Source organism: Bemisia tabaci, chromosome 3 (genome assembly GCF_918797505.1).
Source record: "Bemisia tabaci chromosome 3, PGI_BMITA_v3".
NCBI lineage: Eukaryota > Metazoa > Arthropoda > Insecta > Hemiptera > Aleyrodidae > Bemisia > Bemisia tabaci.
In genome coordinates, this window is record NC_092795.1 from 42,689,424 (window position 1) to 42,709,440 (window position 20,017).

At 35.7% G+C, this 20,017-nt stretch overlaps 1 protein-coding gene and 1 long non-coding RNA gene across 4 annotated transcripts in view; one reads left to right on the top strand and one right to left on the bottom strand.

Moving 5' to 3' along the window:
* LOC140224264 (uncharacterized) overlaps nt 1-3,971 on the bottom strand; it is a 6,481-nt gene extending 2,510 nt beyond the window's left edge. Inside the window, exon 1 of the long non-coding RNA XR_011899566.1 lies at nt 3,390-3,971. This is a non-coding gene — a long non-coding RNA (uncharacterized lncRNA). The remainder of the gene's footprint in view (nt 1-3,389) is intronic.
* On the top strand, nt 2,960-19,324 carry LOC109037596 (post-GPI attachment to proteins factor 2-like). 3 transcript variants are annotated; one of them, XM_019052354.2, is made up of 6 exons: nt 2,960-3,115; nt 4,729-4,920; nt 6,245-6,437; nt 6,811-7,072; nt 8,792-9,004; nt 11,284-19,324. In XM_019052354.2, the coding sequence occupies exons 3-6, from the start codon at nt 6,255-6,257 to the stop codon at nt 11,481-11,483; spliced, it is 858 nt and encodes a 285-aa protein (XP_018907899.1). In that variant the 5' UTR covers nt 2,960-3,115; nt 4,729-4,920; nt 6,245-6,254; the 3' UTR covers nt 11,484-19,324. The 3 variants fall into 3 exon arrangements, with proteins under 3 accessions (XP_018907899.1, XP_072154507.1, XP_072154508.1); XM_072298406.1 differs by lacking the exon at nt 2,960-3,115 and adding an exon at nt 3,978-4,134; XM_072298407.1 differs by lacking the exons at nt 2,960-3,115; nt 4,729-4,920 and adding an exon at nt 5,697-5,719.
* Nucleotides 19,325-20,017: the final 693 nt, after the last annotated feature.

The following is a 20,017-nucleotide window of genomic DNA, read 5'->3' on the forward strand; positions in this document are numbered from 1 at the left end:
AGCTTCGATTTTGGGTATCACGCGTTTTAAGTCACATTTTCCAACTTCAAAAATCCGAAATGACTGAAGTGGCTAAAAATGCTATCTCGGCTCCTGTTCGATGGATTTTTGTGAAACTCGGTGTCAGGGTATGATACATGAAATCGCATCGATTTTTTACGAGGAATCCGAATCTGAGCTTCGATTTTGAGTATAACGCGTTTTAAATCAAAATCTTCAAAAAATTCAAAATTCGAAAATCCGAAATGACTGAAGTGGCTTAAAATGCTATCTCGGCTCTTGTTCGATGGATTTTTCTGAAATTCGGTGTCAGGAGGTATTTTCGACAGGAGACTCGAATTTTTAGACCATTTTTTAAAATTCTCAAATCGAAGATGGCGGACGTGGGCTAAAATGCTATCTCGGTTTCTGTTTGTTCGAGTCTTGCGAAACTCGGTATAATATGGTGTTTTTCAACGGGAAACTCGAATTTTTAGTCAATATTTTAAAATTCTCAACTCCAAGTTGTTGGATGTGGCCTAAAATTCTATCTCGGTTTCTGTTCGTTATAGAGCTTTGTGAACCGCGGGAGCAGGGGTACTTTTCGATCGACGGGAAACTCGAATTTTTAGTCAAGTTTTAAAAATTCTCAAATCGAAGATGGCGGACGTAGCCTAAAATGCTATGTCAGCTCCTGTTCGATGAATTTTTCTGAATTTCGGTGTCTGAGGGTATTTTTCGACGGGGAACTCGAATTTTAGGTCAATTTTTGAAAGTTCTCAATTCCAAAATTGCGGACGTGGCCTAATATGCTATCTCGGTTTCTGTTCGTTCGAGTTCGGTGAAATTCGGTATCACGTGGTATTTTTCGACGGAAAACTCAAATTTCTAGTCAAATTTCCAAAATTCGTAAACCCAAGATGGCGGCCGTGGCCTAAAATATTATATCGGCTCCTGTCGGTTTTTGTGAAACTTAGTAATAGGGGAAATCATTCCAGTCAAATCTTCAAAATTCGAAAATCATGATGGCTATAAAAACCAGAGCATTGTATGGCGGATTATGAAAAACTATTTTTCGCAGGAACAAAGTATAACCCCGCTTCTTCAAAAATAGCAACTTCACACTCATAAGTATAGTGTGGAGAAATTTTAAGCCAGAATATTTTTTAACTGACAGTAGGTATATTCCATGTGTATATATAAAATGTTTATTAGATTCTAGAGAAAATTGGTCTAAAATTTGTACATATATTAAAACAGTCCTCACAAACAAAAAAGAAATAATAGACAAACAAATATATGCCGATGCATGCCAACTGGCGGATCCCGGCGTCGCTAACAATAACCCTTGCTGACTCCAATAATTTTCATTACTATCTCTCCTTTTATTTATTCAGCAAAATTTAGCTGCTAATTTATATTATAGTCCTAATCATTATTGTTTTTCTTTAATATCTATATTACTCACTTTCACTGTAAGTGTATTTCATAACTATGTATAATTTATTGCGACAATAAACAATAAAAAAAAAAAAAAAATTCCATGTGAACTTTTGATGAGGCGCCGGCAAATTATATTCTATCAGTGCATTTTTCAAACTTTTTTACTTTTTTATAACATTTTTTCTGTTGAAAAGGGCTTTCTAATTTTGCGTTGGTGGGTAGTAGTAATTTTCAAACTTTCCGGAGCTCATTCTTCTGCCAACCCCCCCCCCCCCCCCCCCACCGACTTATTCACGTTCCACGCAAGTTAGGAACGACAGCAATTTTCCCGTTTCTCCCAGCGGCAAATATGTAAATCCGGGCCTGATAAGTCGTGTGGCACTATGACTTTGCAACATGGTGCAATATGCGGAAACATTATCGGCAGTAAATTACGTGTCCGCGATGCCTTTGTGGAAATGTTTTTGGTGGAAAATTTCAACCATATGACAACGTTACTGTTATGCCACACGGCGCTTTCGAACACCGAGGACTTCGTGGTAAACACAACTGTAAATTCAACGTGGAAAACCCTTCAGAACTAACAACCGCAGTCGTGCGATCTGCTAAAGAAAGCCAGAGCGCCTGCAATTCGTTTGGTATGCAACACGGACATCCCAAGAACACGAATAGTTGTATCCAGACCTAGCCATTCAAAAAGCCGGAACCAGGCCCCCCATATCCATCGGTGGGCCCCCCTTTTAGTAAACTATCTTAGGGGGGTCTGGGGGGAGCGCCCCCCAGCAGGAGGGGGTGCGGGGGGCCACCGCCGAAAATCTTTTAAAATTTTGCCTCCAATCTGAGTAATTTCATGCTATTTCCGCACTTATATTAGTGTATGCAAGATTTTTGCCCTTTCAAAACCTCAGAATAATTGCAGATGTTTGAAAATTTGTAATGAGCCGTTATAAAAAAAATATTCGACGTAAAATTGTTTTAAATATATATAGAAAAAAACTTATTTTAAACATAAATAGGTCTTTAATGCCTAAATTAAACTATTAAATCAGTTCTGACGTGGGTAAAATTTTACCTTTGATGAAAGAGAAGGAAAATAGAAGGAGATAAAAACATATTAAAAATTCAGCTTATTGCACAAAAAAATATACATCTGAAATTAGATGGGGACAATGTTTTGGCAAAGGATAGGCTATCCCGGGTGCCGACGCAAGCCTGTCTGAGTCTCGAGCAAAATCTCAATCAACAAAATTATTTTACTTTTGCCGGCAGATTGGTAATACAAATGGAAACTTTTGTGATTCTAGGAGCCCCCCCCCCTAGGCCTCGGGCCGCGGGGCTGGAGTCCCGGCAACCCGCCCTATGTGGGGATTGTGGGGGGCCTGCCTATGGGTCCTGAAACTGAGCATGACTCGAAGGTCACGACGCGCCGTCATTTGTGAAGGTACATCGTTCAAATTTCGCGCTTTATAATGACATCATAATAATCTCAACCTCTGATTGGTCACTAGTAAACTCCATGATACTCCTCTCTTTACCCGCGCCATGTACTTGGCCTGAATGTATATACATACCTAGGCGAGCTTATCTATTCTGTAATCAAAGGCCCGTGTTATCTCATTGTCAAAGTGCGTGCTTTTCTCGTACATTTTCAGCGTAAACATTACAAATTCTCCAAGTGTTCATGAAAATTTGAGTAAGTAAAGAGGCTGCATCATACGCACAAATCTCTCAATTTATTATCTTTTGAAGTTTTAAATGTCTCTCAAGGCAGGCATTTTCTTTGACTTGACTTATCAACCTTAGCAGCACACATCTCATGAATGCCTCTCTTCCATGAATAATGCACAGCCTAGTCCTAATATTATTTCTTATCCATGCTGTTAAGTTATTTCGGTTCTCTTCACGACAAGTCAACCTCTAACCCTTTCTCAGCTATGTTTACCAAGTCGTTGCAAAGTCAGTGTTACCTGGACATGAATATCAACCTCAATTCCTGCGGTGTTGTGAAGAGAGTGTCCTCAACACAATCATCCTGTTTTTTACTTTTTGCGCCAATCTCTGTCAATGCAGGTCCTTTATTTCTTGTTTCATGACTGTCCAGATAGTAGACATTATCCGAAGTGGTGTTTGAAAGCCTATAAATCACTTTCACCTTATCTAGTAATTTGGTAATTACTTTACGAACACTCACTTGTGAGGCACCTTGGATTGCAATGCTGTAGAAGTGGAAGCTAATATGAGACAATGCCCTGAAGAGCTTACATACTGCGATTTACTGATGATAGGAAAGTCTTGGTATTTTATCTCAATGTCAACTACTGATAAGTTGTGTGCTCCCTGTTTACATCCATTTTAAGAACCTAACTGATCAATCTCAGGTCATAATACATTTTAATTATCCAGCGGGCAAGCACCACATGATGTATATTATTATGCGTCTATACTTTTTTGAGCAAATTATTGTGCCCTCGAACTTGGTAACTTTCTTCGATTGTGTGTTCTAGTTTTCTTTTGACTCTGAGAATCTGACCTGTTTTTGATGGTGTTTTTTCCAGAGGCCCATACACTATCTTTTTTCGTCAAAGCAAATTTTTCTAACTTTTTTACGTTAAAGATGCTTGTTCAATTGTTTTGGTCCATTATGTTCCAAGTCAAAGAAATATGCCCAGTTGGTCAGAGAGGTCCATGTAGTATCATTCATCAGTCATTAATGTAGGTATTATTTCTCAAAAATTTTTGATTTTACTTGTAGGGGAGTATTATTTTTAATACGTAGGAACCGTACATACGTACGTATTTTTTATACGTACCTTGAGGTTGAAGGAAGGTATATTGCATCTTGAATTTTACAAAAATTTCGGTTTGAATCTTTTAGGTCTACTCACAAAGGTATATTGACATGTCAAAGGCGTAAGTCCATCCTGTATCTCGCAGTGTTTGAAAATCTCTGCTACTATCTTATTTATTTAAAGGAGAACAAATCAACATTCTTCCATGAAGTTTTTACAGAATTTTCTTTGCATACCTAGAGAAGACAAATCATGGCAGTTTTTAGGAATTGCCATTGAGTAGTTTTCCATTTACAAAGTAAAGTATGATAGGAAGTCTGCTACGCCGTAAACTGAGATGTGTGGTTGCGGACTTACACCGTCAATGCGCGTCTTTGTGTACCATCCAGAACAGAAAATATTAAGTAAAGCAAGTAAGTAATTACCGAAATAATGTTATGCCCTTTCACAGTATCAGGCTGATAAAAAAACTATCGGTGTGGTTGCAATTGATTTTTTTTTTTGTCTGCTGTTCCAGCTGAAAAGATTATAATCGTAATCTTTAAAACTTGAATTTTGGTAATCTAGCCGCGTGATATAATGGCAGCTCCTGTGCATCGAAGAACTACAGAAAGCAAGCAAGTTCCAATGTACTTCACCCTCCTCAGGAGTAATACAGACAATCGTAAAGGATTGGATTGAGCTTAGTCCATTGATGCAGCTGTTTTTGGTGAGTAAACAAAACAGTGAGACTCATTACATTCATTGAATACTTACTTAATCTAATTTTTGCATCACGCAATGGCAGGAGTAATTCTTAAAAAAAAGTTGACTTCTCATTTGTATCTTTGAAATTTTAGCCCGGTTGAACTAATCCCAAACATTCTACCAAATTTAAAGAAAAGTTCACCCGTGAAATTTACAACTGATTTTCGTCTTTCAGAAAGTTGAATCTACATCATGATATTGCCGAGTATCACACCTTGGTCCAATGATTAGATTTTTATTCATATTTTTTAATGGTAGATCACAGAATGCAATTTGTCCGTTATATTTTCAAAGTTCTGTTATGGAAAGAATACTCTAATCTTGAGTTAGAAAATATATTTTCCCTTCCCAAAATTTCAATTGTACAATCAATCAGTAAGAAATTGTAGTTAAATGGTTTTAACTGGCACTGTATGGTGGATAGTTTCATCAAAACGTTTGGTGAATTAGGGCTTGTTGAAATCTAAATGCCTTTATCTTAATCATTTTATGGGATTTGAAGTATATCAAGTGTCTGATACACCCAGCACTGATGATATATTAACCTGTGTTGTCATTTTCACTAATGATTATCATGAGTGCTGTTTTGTGTTATTCTGTAAAAAGTTAAAATATTTTTTATTATCTTTGACAACATCTGAATAGTTGGTAGTATCTTCTAAAAACCATAAATTTCATCTAACACCATGTAAGGTTAATACTCAGTCTCCATTATTGATAGTACTGCTGCTTGATGCGGTCGTCCTAGACTCATTTACTGTGTATGTCCACGTTTTGCCAAGTTTTTCAAGTATTCATAAGAAATACCATGAAAGATCCATACAGAGCTCTCTTTGTGAACAACTCACTCATAGTAATCAACTTTCTATCTAAGGAAAGTTCCCCCTCTCTCCCCTGTTCTAAATTGTAAATGTCCGTTAAGCTAACATCTCTCTTTGAATTACTTACTTAAACCCATGAGAACAGTACAATAGCTGGGACATAGATGGAATAATTATTTCCAGAAAAATTTTCAGTAAATTCTCCAGAATAATTTCATTTTATTCTCTGTCAAGCCTTCTCTTCCTAACCAGAATCTGCAAGTTTCAAATCACACTGTAGACAAAAATCCCCAATTCAGAACTAATTTTCTTTAACCAAGCCCTTCAAGTTACGCCCAGTCATTTTAGTTTTCAAGTATGTAGAGTAGAACTTACTCCGTGTGTTACTAGCTATCTCTCCTCCCTCCAGCAGATTTAAATATTAGCATTGCTTTCATAATCATTTCTCTCTTTTTTTTTTTGCAGAAAAATTGCAATGGATACCATAGATCTCACAGAAAAGTTTTTAAGGGTTGCTGACAGTCTTAATGTTTTCTATTCCTTGAGCATATCAAAACTTGCAATATTCACTGTTGCGTGCCCGCTGATAGCACTTTTTACTTGTTTTATCACAGCAGTTATTTATCAATTTGATGATGTACATGAAACTCATTGTAGGGTAAGTCATAATTTTGTTGAGTTTTCAGTTTTTTCATAAGTTTTTGAACCATAAATCACCCCACTGTTCTTGACAGTTTTTTGTGCAGAAATTAAATCTTAGCAATTTATCTGAATATTTTAAAGTACAAGAAACTGAAAGAAGAAAATTACACAAATTTCAGTGGTTTCCTATGCTCAATCCTCAATTCTTATTTAACAACAGGATGGTACATCATTCTAAGTGATGACTAAGGTTCTTAGTTCAAGTACGTACAAATATATGTGTGCATCAAGTACTGACATTAAAAATACAACAAAAGATTCATCCTACAAAATACTCATTTCTCATGCATGATTGTAAATTCATCTAATTAACGGCAAAAAATTTTCAGGTTTTTAATATAGTTCCTTCAATCAGCGCGGTGACAGGTGTCAGCCCTCAACGCTACTTGTGGCGAGCAAGTATCGCTCTGCATTTGGCTCCAAGGTTACTCTTAGCGTCTCTGTACTACACTTATTATGGAGAACGGCTTACAGATGTGGAAGCGTCACGCGACATGGGCCAGATTCTTCGAACTGTTTGCTATTGGTTAAATGTTGTTGAAATCTTTTCTCTAGCTGGTGTCACTTATATCTCCAACATTGATAATTACCGTTAGTATCATTTTATGTGTATATTCTTATATCTGGTCTCTTGTTTTCAATTAGTTTACAAATCAGTCAGTTCTAAATGTTGTTCATGGATGTAAAAAATCAACGGTGTCCCAAGTAAAAAGAACAACTCCGTCAAAACTTAAAACAAAACAGGCATGTCCAAAATCTTGGTTGTATCACTTTGAAGTTTCTTGAATTCTTTTCATAACTCTAAATTCCCAGGAAATACATTTTATACTTTAATTCCGGTAAAAGTTTTTAGAATGGCTCTAGAATAAACGTCACTGAATTTTTTAACTTTCATTAATTTTCGCAAAATTGTACGATCCATAGCAATCCAGCAACTGCACCAATTCAACAATGTCAAAACATGAAAAAATGATAGCTTCACTACACTGAGCAGTTTGAAAACTCGCTGGTACAAATTCCATTCCCAACTTAGGTGTGTAAAAAAAGTACAATTAATAGGTGTCAGAACCTGTACTGTGGCTTTCAAATATTGAAACTTAAGAGACATAAGCCTCTGGTTTAGAGAGAGCATCAAGAGACTAGTTTCAGATTTGTTCGCCATCTTCTGTGATGATTATCATCAGGAAAAATCACTGGGGAAATCACAGACAGAGACAATCACAACGTTCGTATCAGGTTGATGGCTTGACTAATGCTCCGCCAATGCTTTGAAGAGAGATATCGGGGACTGAAGGCAACCAATGAGCCTGAAACTAGTCTCCTACTAAGCAGAAACTTATACCTCTCTCGTCTTAATTTTTGAAAGCTGCAGCCATTTCACAAGTTCTGATGGATATTAGCTGTGTGCTTTATATCTAACCAAGATTTGAAGTGGAATTTTTGCCAGAGAGCTCTTAAAATGCTTGGTGCAGAAAGCTTTAGATTTATCATGTCATTTATGAGACTTCACATTTTTCTGCTACACCGATGCATGATCACTGCATCTTGAATAAGCATTACGGTATACAGCATTTTTAACGGAGTCAATACAAAATGAGGAGTTGCTGTATCGATTAATCTGATTTTATCGTTAGTTTAGGAAGATATTAACCAGAACATATTTTTTTCATGCCCTTATATTGTAGGTGTCCGTTGTCAAGAATCATTCTCTTTCTGTTTTTGAGGAGCATTTCTCTTTTAAAAAAAAAAAAAAAAAAACTTTGTCTCTTTTACCAAATTTCCAATAGCCTTCTGGGTCAATGACACATTTAATCCCCTAGTCCTCTTACACGCAACCCGGGTCAATGGAGGATCCAGCAATTCGGCAACATTGTTTTTTTCCATCTAATCCTGTGGAAATGTATCGATTCTCAGAGGGGGCAGTTGCTCCAACTAGAATCGATTATTTATCATAGGTTTAAATTGAGGAAAGCTAGTGGTGCTAAATTTCTGGATCTACCAATGCCCCCGGTTCCTATTGCCTGAAACCATCTAACTAAGAAAACATGGCTGGGAATCGAACCTAAGTCCTCCTGTTTTTAATGACAGTGCTACAAAGACACCACAGGAGTCCGACTGAGGAAAGAGTATGAAAATCTTGGCTTTTAAAGTGCAGTGAACCACTAAAAAAGCTTTGATAGATCTAAAAATGAACAGTAGATATTAGATTCTAACATCAAAGTTAAAATAACGATTCCAGATGATAAAGAATTTGCGAGTTCAATTTTTGTCTTTTTAATTTAGTTGTAATTTTGTGTTTGTTTGTTACAGCTATTCATGAAAAATTATTCATAACTTTCATGACTACTTCCCTAACATACATGCTGTTTACGCTTAAACTGTTCCGAATCACACATCCAGAGATGAATCAAGTCAACCAAAAATCATACAGATGGAAAAGAACTTTCTTCACTCTTTCAATCATCTGCACTGTTGGTCTTGTCATATTTTTTATGCAACATCGCTTATTATGTCATAATTTAGGTATGTATTTATATTTTACCAAAAAATTCAACTATACTCTATGCCTTGTGCCTTTACAAACTTTTTCCAGTTTTATCAGAATTGCTAGCCGTTGAGGACCCACCAAGCACATCCCCCACAGTTAGTTAATTAAATAAGGATGTGATTTATTTATCAATTGCAGAAAAACTAATTCTGGTATCATAATTTTAATTATAACAACTATAATTGAAACTAACAGAGAATTTAGAATCGATAAAACTAAGACCAATATTAAAGAAATGATAAGATATATGTGATTCATTAAAAATTTAAACTTACTTGGAAAGATAATATTTATAAGCCAAACAATTACCATAATAAAGACAACAGAAAAGGGAATAATATTTAAACAAATAAAAATGATAATCAAATCTATTTACTTATCAATTTATACAGCCGTGGAGGACGCACCAAGCATATCCCCCAAAGCTAGTTGAGAAGCACCCCCCCTCCCCCCGACCCCCTATCACTCGCTCTGCAGGTGATTGCGGCTCACCTCAAACCACATTCATTTTACTTGCAATTGGAGAAAATTCAAAGAGCTGTAGGAAGTTTTAGAAACAAACCACTTTCATATTCTTGTGACATCCACAAAAGGTTGCATACAATTTCAGGGACTGGAAAAGATTTCCTCATTGACAACTGCGCCTGGTGGCGCATGGCTGTGGCGGTGCACAGATATGTTTACGCTGTAAGAGAGTGTATTTAGAGGAAGGCAGTATGGGGAAAGAGGCTAGCACAGGAGAAGGCTGTGGCTGGGCATGCCAAGGAGGAGCTTCTGGCTAAGGAATTATTTACCTTGCAACCTTGGCTTTCAGCCATATGATAGAGATTGCTCTTGACTCTAGATTGTGACTGAGTTTCCATAGTGCATCAAAATTTAGTTATCTCAAGAATCTGATCAAATTGCTTCATTTTGAGAAGATTACTCTTAACTTTTTGTCATTTAATATTTTATTTTCAAACAATGGATAGGCAAGTCCACTATTTACATTAATAATTTTACAACACAGTCAATGAGTCAGTCGAGTCATTTTTTTTCATTGTGTCATTTGAAAGTAGTGAGTGACCGAAGCTTACAGTTTTCTTCCTAATTTTTTCTGATGACTGCAAACTGGAGAAAAGATTATTTGAAAGTGCCAAAAATTAGGGTGGCCTAAAACAGCGTTAGAACTGCGCGCTCGTAGGTTTCGAATGTATACGTCACAATCAATATGGCGGCAGAATGCGAAGTGGAAGAATTCACGGCGTCGGCGCGTTGGCGGTGTGTTTTTGTTGGTCAATTGGAGGTTATGTTGGTTACTTTGTTTGAGATTTATACCCATTGTTCTTAATTCTTTAAGCTTTTCAATCAGAATGCAATACAGATTTATATAGGATATGAAACATTCACTCAGAACTTACTTAATCTCAAACGAGAAATCGTGATGTCAACAACGGTGGCGTGGCGGTAGTAAGTAGGTTGGCTTCGTCGCAGCCATCTTCCCGTCTATCACGCGTAGATTCGAAGATTCGCGGTGGTTGGTTCAAACATGTTTTCAAGGACCCCTAAAAAGGAAGCATTTTATCTCGGCGGAGACAATTTTTCGTGAAATTTTAATGTGCGCATCGTTCGTCTCGCACCGAAAACTGTAAGATTCGACTACTTGCAGGCAAATCCCTCCCGAGCTTAACTGACTCATTAGCTAAAAAATTTAACAAAAATTACAAACCAATATTTTCACTTTTTGGGGCAAAGCGCTGCTTTGCTTTTGAGAATCTCGGTTGAAGAGTTTTGTGTGGGCCAAAAACCCAGGCAGAACGTCACCGGCCTGAGTTTTTTGCCCACACCGCTCTTTCTCCAACTGAGATTCTTGGAAACAAGAAGTTGTTTGTCTCCAAAAACACGGAATGGTTAGAAAAATTGAAAATAATGGCTGAACAATATTCTGCTGTAAAGTGAGCTTACTCTTAACTTGTTAAATATGAGATACATACAATTAAAGAAAAAGACCATTTAAATTGAATGAATGTCTCAATTCTGGAATATTCATTCAATTTAAATGGTCTTTTTCTTGGCGCAACAGACCCATTGGGTCTGTTGCACTGAAGAGAATGAACTCCCTAATCGAGCAGACTTTTTAGGGGTGAAAGGGAACATGAATAATAAGGCCTGTCAGATATTTTCAAAATCCTCCCCTTAATGCACAATATGCAAAGCCTGTTATATATTGCTTTCTCCTAGGCAGAATTTTAATGAGAGACTTTTGTTTCAACAGCGTTTAGTTGGTTTGCTGCATGTGAATATGTGGTGGCAGCCTCAAACATGGCCTTTCATTTTACTTGCATCTATGAATTCCCGGACGAGTACTTGTTTGTGACATCAACCCCATCAAAAACCAAGAAAACAATCAAGAACTCCACTGACACCCCATCAAGTCCTACAAAAACTAAAAAAACCAACAAGAAACTTGTATAAATTGGCCGCTTTCCCCTGTTTCAGAATTTACTCTGAAAAGCTTTTCTGTCAAGGTTTGTACCAACTTATGTTAGTTCTTACCTTGCTTTTTTAGAATTCAGTAATTTTATAAAGTTACCTTGCCTCCAAAATCAGTGAAGTTGACAAGTGATATGAGACTTCCCTCTGCCACATTTGCCACATTTTATGGGCCAAGGTAACCTAGAAGCAAAACTGGTTACTCACATGCTTTTCTTATGAGATGAGGACTAATATGTAGTCTAGGAGGTGCGCGGAGATGCAGTTTGAGATTTACTCTGAGCACATATCAAGCCATTTTCACAGCACAAATTCGGTTGGCTGAGAAGGTTACATGTGTAAGAGAAATGGATCAGCATATGACTCTGAAATAAATCTCTCGAATATCAACCAATAAATCTCAATGAAATTTTGCAAAGGTAAAATTTACAGCGCCAATACCTATGACGCCAATACCAAAACCTATGAACTACTATAAACTGACCAAAATTTAAAATAAATTTGGACCAGACATTGCAGTGTTACTCATTTGATTGCACATTATTTTTAATGACTCTAACTGAAATGTAATCCATTTTTAGCTGTGTGAGTACCCATATTTGTAATAGGATACACTATTGTGGGCCATTGAAGCATGTAAACCTCTCTTTTTTTTGATAGAGCAATCTAGTTTTTAAAACCAAGAAACTTAAAAAACTTTGGTAGAAAAAAGTTGCTGTCGAAATTTTCTTCAGACTTAGAGGAACTCAGTGGGGAACGGAACATTTTTCAGCCCCCTTACGAAGCCAAGTTGTCACATTTTCGAACTCAGTGTCCGTATCTGTTCTTTTCAGTAAATATTGTTTTCTGAGCCTCGTTAATCATTGTAGCAATTGTTAGTCAACTCTTGTTTCTAATTTTTTTTTCAACTCTCAAATCTTTCAGTTGCACAAAACTTTTGATAATCCGGCTTAATTCGGACAGGACCAATGATAATTAAAATATCAGGATAGTGGTCAGAGAAATCAATATTTAGCAATGTGGTATGTACTACTTTCAGTGAATACATGCCTTTGTTTGGCAGATATGCACGCAATAATGATCAGACTGTGCTCTCTTCACACCAATCTTACATCGACATTTGAACGTTAGTATGTACCATGACATAACACTTGTAACACCAAGGACTGCTTTTTCCGGCATCTCAACCGCGTGTTTTTTTTTTTAAATTGATCCGTATAATCCGAAGTTTTGTGTGAATTGAAAGCAGTTTTTATTTCATATTTTTTCTGAATACGCTTATTTCTTTCCATTGTTGCACATTTTGTCTTTATTTCTCAAGCTGCTACTAATGGGTGCAAAGAGAATTTTTTATGCTGAGAAACATTGCTAGATTGATTGAAAAAAAATTGTCGACCTATAGTCTCTATGCAATAGTAAGCGGTCATTTTTCAGTGCCTGTCTATGAGCATTCTTTAAATTTCTCCCTGCATTTTTCTATGTTGCTGGCTCTGAATACACTTTTTACTCCTCTGGTCACAAGTGATAGGCCGTGATGTCTCTTGTCTTGCGCTACAGATTCCAGGCGACCAGGGTTGTTTGACAGCAAGTTTTTAGGCAGTAATTGCTCTACTTGTGAATCGACTTTGAAGTAATCGTAATCATCCACCAATCATTAGTTACATTATTACAAGCTTTTTCAATCTGCAGCTATAAATGCAAGTTACAGAATATTTCCGTAACACGCATAGAAAAAAGACGATTCTTATGAACTCTTGATTCTCATCAGTATTTTATCAATTCTGGTTGGATTTAGATCTAAAAAATGTGCATTTTTATGAACCCTGGTTGGAAGTGAATCTTACGGTTAAAGCTATGGAAAAGTGTTGTTTGGAAGGTTTTCAACATCCATTTATTGATTTTTATTGCAAATTTTGCATTCAACCTGTATTGAAAGGCTTGTATAAATGTAGCTGTTGTAAGCATAATGAAAAGGTAATGTGCTAACACCGCTGTAACCGCCAATGAGAATTCCAGCATAGAATTTTAGAGAGGATTTAGTGTTTTTTTTTGAAGTGCTGGCAAAAACTTTAGCAAAAATTAGACACTAATAAGTGTATGAATGATCTGTACAGACCTAGCGGCACTCTAATGTTTTTGATGTCAGTATAAATGGGTCAGTTAAGTTCAGCAACAATGCTCATTTGGGCGATTGAAATACCACTCTTCCCATAAAATTAGGGCATTTTTTTCTTAAGCCGTAGAACCACATCAACTAAAAGTGAATTCTGTTGTAATTCTATTTTGATTCTTGCTTCCAGAGGATTTTGCTGGATTTCCAAAACTGTAATATTTTAGGTGCTATAGAATGTAAAATCTTTTTCATATCTCTTTTTTAAGTGTACAGTGTGAGACTGTCTTTGTCTAATGGTATTGACCAAATCATGATTTTTTCCTCTTGTCCAAAGCTCAGTTCCTCTCTTCCCCCACTGCGATATAAAAGGCTTCATAGGGGTTTCATAGGTCAAGATAATCAAGATAATCTCTCTTATTTTAGAGATAACGAAATTATGTTTTGAAATGTTTCCTAAAAATTGGAAAGAGAAATTTTCTCTTTTTTAGTGTTAAGTGGTAGTAATTGTAGTCTAGAGAACTAGTCTATTCATTCATGTCTTTTTTCTGTCAAAAGTTTGAAGTGTCCACTTAGTTTCCGGTGGTCGCAAAGGGAAATGCAATAGAATTTGTGAGAGTTATGAATATTTGTATGCAAGGAGTAATCAGTGAACATTTCTATTCCTTCTTATTTTTTTATTTCACTGAGGTAGTTACTAAAGTGAACAACAAATTTAAGTATTCATTTTTAAAATCGTTGCCAATTGGAATGGTGTTGTGTTTAAATCAACAGAGACTTCTTAGTGCTTTCAAAAAAGTTTGTCTTGTTTCAATCAAAGAGGCACCAGATTTATTATGCCAGAAACCCTAAAATCTGCGTATCTTTGTTTTTCCGTTTTTATTGTTGCCAAGTTTTCTTCAAACTCATCTAAATTTTCGACATAGGTATGTATTTTTCTATCAGGATGACGTACGTTTATGTTCCTACAGTTTATCTTTTGAGCGGTGGCACTTGAGTGACCCTCCTATCGCTTAATTCACTGTTGTGTCCTTCGTGAATATCAGACCTGAGCTGGAAGTCTTCATAGGAGCAATTATTAAGAGACATGAACTACTAATATGATTGTCATCCCGATTCCTTTTTCCTTGTCCGTCTCTATAGTTTTCGGAGGGGAGGGGGAAGTGTTTTGAAAGTAAGGAAGGTTTTAATGTTGTTCACCTTTTCAAAAAACTTCTTTTGCACAGTATGTTAGATGTTTGATTTTACTGGGGGAATAGCATTCGATCACTGATATTCAAAGGCAAACTGTAATTGCTCTTATGAAAATGCTCCCTTTTCCCAAGGTTTATGTATGGGAAAATTATCAGGGGAGCCCGAGGGATGTTCACGTTTGAAACCAATTGAAGTGATTGTTTTTAATTAATGATGTAAGGGTAAAGCCTCTCTATTAATGCATGTTTTTTTCAAAACAGCTTGTAAACGGAACTGTTGTGAATCTAGTCAATTCTAGTTTGAGTAATTTTATTTTTAGTTGTGTTATTACCGCTTATGCACGAAAATATAATTAATTTAGCTCTGTGCCTGTGCTCAATGACATGTTTGTCAAGAATTTTCTAGTCACCAAATTTCTTATTTTTGAGCATATGGTCCTCTCAGGTTACCTCTAATTATTGAGTGACCGCTCGTCGTTTAAATTTGGAAGCTGATAAATAATAAACTTTTTTTAACATATCCACTGTTAGGAGGGTAGTAAAGTAATTCTGATTGAAATTCGCTATGGGCATCTGCTGCGAAAGTATTTCTTTCAGATTAAGACCTTTGAAAAGTGCCTTAACATGAAAGACTCAAATTGAGACTGCATTAATAGTCTTGAATGGATGTTATTACCAGTGTTGACCGCATCTATGCCTTCTATGAAATAACGAGTCAAAAATGATAAAACGTATGTATCTTCAAATTTTCATCAGTAATCAACCCTTATGAGAGAGGTGGACTTGACACACTCTCTAATCCTTGATGATGTTCGAAATATTATTAAAAAAACTGCCTGACAGTGAATGTGTCAAAAACTGTTAATGAGATAAAAGGAATAAAAATAATTAAGAAGCAAGCTCTGTCCTTGCATGGATAAAAAGAGAAAATAAAAAAAAGTATGATTTGACCTTGTAAAATGTTCAAAACGTTTTGTTGAAATACGCTCATTACAGTGCAAAATTTTCAATCTTTTTTTTTCAGAACTCGTCAGAGCTCTTAGAATAAACAAGAGCCGGCTGTCATTCCTACTTTTACAATTTTTTGTTTTATTTCGTTTTTAATTTTCATTTTTTGGTGTATTCTATAAAAGAAGGAAAATGAAAAAAGTCCATAGCTTCATCCCAAGTTCAGTAATGGCATTGCATTTTGGTCAAAGATTTTCGCCACTATGCTGCGTTGCTATTTTACCAGTTAGGAATTTGCTTTGCGTTTATTCTAGTTATGTCTATTATTCTTGGTTCATCAGTTGCATTGTTTCCTGTATGAATCTTCCGAGTTGAATTTTTCCTATGCTGGGGACCTAGTGTTTCATTTTTTTTTTTTTTTTTGTTATCAATTTTTCTTCTATGTTTGTTATACTTTTATTTTCTCTCTAGCTTTGTAGGAACTCTAAGCTATTTTCCGTAATTAGATGTTTGCATCTTCAGTCTAATGATTTTTAGATTAAGTATTCGGTTGACTTCCTCATCTTTATTCTAGTCAATCATTGAGTCAGTCATTGTGGTTATACATTTTTCTGGAGCTCGCCTCAGTTTAGAAATTTGTATTGAATGCAATCTTAAACTTCAGTTATTTTACTGTCTCTTTATTTTTGTCATAATATATTGCAATAAGAATTTTTTAACAGAAAGTATTTGAAGTAACCACTGTGAGTCCAAGTATGCTAATTTTTTGTTTTTCCATCTTAACCTTTCTATGCGGAAGATAAATGCCCCTAAAAGAAGGGGGCATTCACTTTTAAGTAGCCTATTTGCTAAGGTGGGAATGTTCATTTTCAGAGTATGCATAGTATTGAACTAGCTGATTTTATCGCTCATTTTTGGTGAATAGTGAACCTCTTGGATAATTTTTTTTGCCCTGTTTTTCTAGAAACGCAACGTTGCAATGCCTCGTAACAATTTTTTATTCTTTTGCCGTTTTTTAAAGGTTAATATTTCTTTAGGAATGAATAAATTAGATAATTGCCCTCTTGCTCAAGTATCAAATTCCTGTAGGAATATTTGGCAGGTTATAAATTATGGGAGGCATCATCCCAGGCTGTTAGGAAAACAGGGCTCCAACAACAAGTAATGCTCCAACAGTTGAACCCATTTTCTCTCAAATGTAACATGTTGAAGGTACTGAAAGTAAAATCAGAAGAGAATTTCACAGTTCATCGCTTACCCCCAAATGGATGAGTTATCAGTGAAGATGTTTGTATTCGGCTTTGCAAATGATGCCTATTAAGCCAACGGTTAGCTCTTGAATCATCAAGAGTTTTTTTCTCTAGACTTGTTCTCCTTTAACAATTTTGAATTTTAAAAATGGTTTAGAATGATCAGACTTATTTTGTACCCATTTCATTTTGTTTTTTATCGAGAGGGATCCAACTCTTCAGTCAATCATCTCAATGATTGGTACAGGAGTGGAGGATTGTTAAACTGTTTTAATATCCCATCGGCAGATTCACATTCTTTGTAATGATTGCTATCTGATCTGCCAGCCCATTTTTGAGAACTTAGCAATTGTTCCAAAGGCACTTTTTCAGGACTTTTGCCTTTTTTAACCAGAATTAACAGTTTTAACCAGCTATTTTGGCAATTTTTTTGTTTTTGTTATGTTCTTTTTTCGTATCCTATACTTTGCGGAACTTTTAGATTTGAATCAGCAATAAAATCAATCTTGAAATTTCATGACGTGTTCACTTCTGATGAGAATGGGTTCAATTTCTAAAAAAAATATCTAATGAAGTCAACTTTCCTCGAGCGTTTAATTGATGTACTCACAATTTTTCCGTTCTGAAATTTCTGTCAAATTATTTTTATTCAACAATCAACATGTTACCTAATTTGATTAATGTACATCTCTCCACTTATTTTTTAGATAGTTCATATGAATCTTTGTTGATCAGGTGGATAGTGGGTTTTTTTAATAAAACTTTACTCAAAGATCAGCCTCATAAAATTAAAATCCTAACTCGGTTTTTTTTTTTTTTTTTTTTTTTTACCTAATTAGTTATTTTCGCCAGCTTTGATTCACTGTCCAATCAGTGAATTTAATTTTTCTTCCCCCTTTTTTCATCTTTTTTTTTGGCAGTTCAAGTCCCTTCTCTGACCGTATTGTGTTGTAGGTGTGAGAGCAAATTTGTTTTCACTGAAAGAACCCAGAGTTAAATCACCAAGAGGTGAATTTCATTGGTACTTGCATCTTAATTATCTAGTTTGATTTTATTTGGTTGGATGTGTGTTTTTTTTCACAAGTTTCATTAGTCAATGCTACATGTAATTACATCTTACTTGGCAGTACTCAAGGTTGTGAGAAAATGTTCATACAAATGGATTCTCTGATAGTCAAAAGTTAAACCTTTTAATTTAACGTAGGTAATGGTTATCAACTGTGAAAGTATGCTATTGAAGTTGTCAGTTTTACCAGTGTTTCATCATTGCACATCCTTCAGTCACTGCTCCATGTTGATGCAAAAAAGAAAAAAAATCTTTCAGATTTTATATTGAATCTCTTTTTTTCACCTCTTAAAACAAACTATTGTTGAGTTAAGTATCCAGAATTTTGGAAGGAATCCTTGCTCTTATTAAGCTGTCAGTCAGAGGTATCAGAAATAATTATTTTCAACAAGTCAGAAAGAGTATATTTGAATTAGTTTAAATCCAAGAACATAAACTATTAGGGGAATCTTTAAAACATATCATATTAAAAGTGCTGAGGAGTAAATTGTCCTATTTAGCTGGTGAGGATAGCTCTGGAACCGGCATTTGTTTCTTTGCTGTCCCATGTTCATGCCGGCCCTGTTATTTCCTCGGATATACTTCCACTTGGAGTTAGTTTTAAAAGCTGAACAACTTCTCTTCTGAGGTTGATCGGTTGAGATAGTTTTTTATTCATGTTTAAAAATTGTCTATTAATTTTCAATTAAAAAAAAGAAAAAAATAAGTCTTTATTGTATGACTTTTTTTTAGCAGCAAGAATGAAGAAGTTGGTGCACAGGGTAGTAGGGATAATGTTCAGATTTTCTGGCCCTCTGATAATATGAAGAGCAGATTTTAATAACTGAAAGATGGGTGGAATCAATTGCTTTTATATCTCACCAAAATTATCAAAATTAATCACCTTGTTTAATCATCCGAACCCATGAATACTCCACCATCACCAAATTACTAGTTAATTAAAAACTTGAATATTGAGCCTCATAGAATTTTGATAATCATAAAACTAGTGCATTCGTTTACTTATGCGGCTGGTCTAGCAAGTTATGAAGTAGGCACCTAGTGTTAATTGCAAACTGTAATGTATTTTCACTGTTGGTTTTTAGTCACTCATTGATCCAATGATCATGTATTATTGAATCTTATTTAAATTTTTTTTGTATGAGTACCTCTCGAATATTTTAAATACCCATACAGATTTATGTGCAGTGAAGTTTTTATAACTTAGGTACGTCAAAGATTATGTGAAAATCTAATAAATATTCTGAATTTAAGTATCTAATAGTTTTTATATTTTTTTTGAGTGTATTATTTTTGTCTGTTTTAAATTCATGTTAACATTTTCACTCCAGAACATACCCCTGATAATGAGCAACCAAGGCTCAAGTAATACATTGTTTAAAATGATGGAATGTTTCAGAGTCTTTTCAACCCAATTTTCAATTGGAAGAAAGGCAACGTTTGAGTGTTCACACAGCTTTTTTCTTAACACTTCAGTATTTATATCCGAGCATAGGTCATTGATATCGGTATTAACGCCTTGATGCAACTATTCGTGCCCCGTTGACATCCGTGTTGCAAGCTAAAAATTGAAGGAGCTCCGGCCATTCCATCCCCCCCCTCCCCCATGGAAGTGCTCGCAGCCACACCCTGTCACCAACTTACGACTTGATGCGCGGCGGTGGGATATCTAATATTCTAATTTGTAAAAATGGTACAAAAAAATTCTCTCCTGTGCTCTTGCTTCTGTTTTTACCAGAGAATTTCATCCTGTCACGTATTCCTAAAGGCGCGGGGCGCGGGCGCGCCAAACGCCGCTGCGGAGACTGCCTCCCGGAATAGAGTGACTGAACATCAGCGCCTTCCATTTTATTTTATGCAACACGCGTGTCCATAGAGTTCGATTAGCTGTATAAGGCGATATTATCAACATCATTGAGTGCGTTTCTCAAGTTGGCCGAGATGTTAGC

Excerpts from the sequence above, each read along its gene's own strand:
- LOC109037596 (XM_019052354.2), top strand. The coding sequence starts at position 6,255 with ATGGATACCATAGATCTCACAGAAAAGTTTTTAAGGGTTGCTGACAGT. Across the intron at positions 6,438-6,810 it reads TACATGAAACTCATTGTAGG|GTTTTTAATATAGTTCCTTC; the intron begins GTAAGTCATAAT and ends AAAAATTTTCAG. Across the intron at positions 7,073-8,791 it reads CTCCAACATTGATAATTACC|CTATTCATGAAAAATTATTC; the intron begins GTTAGTATCATT and ends TGTTTGTTACAG.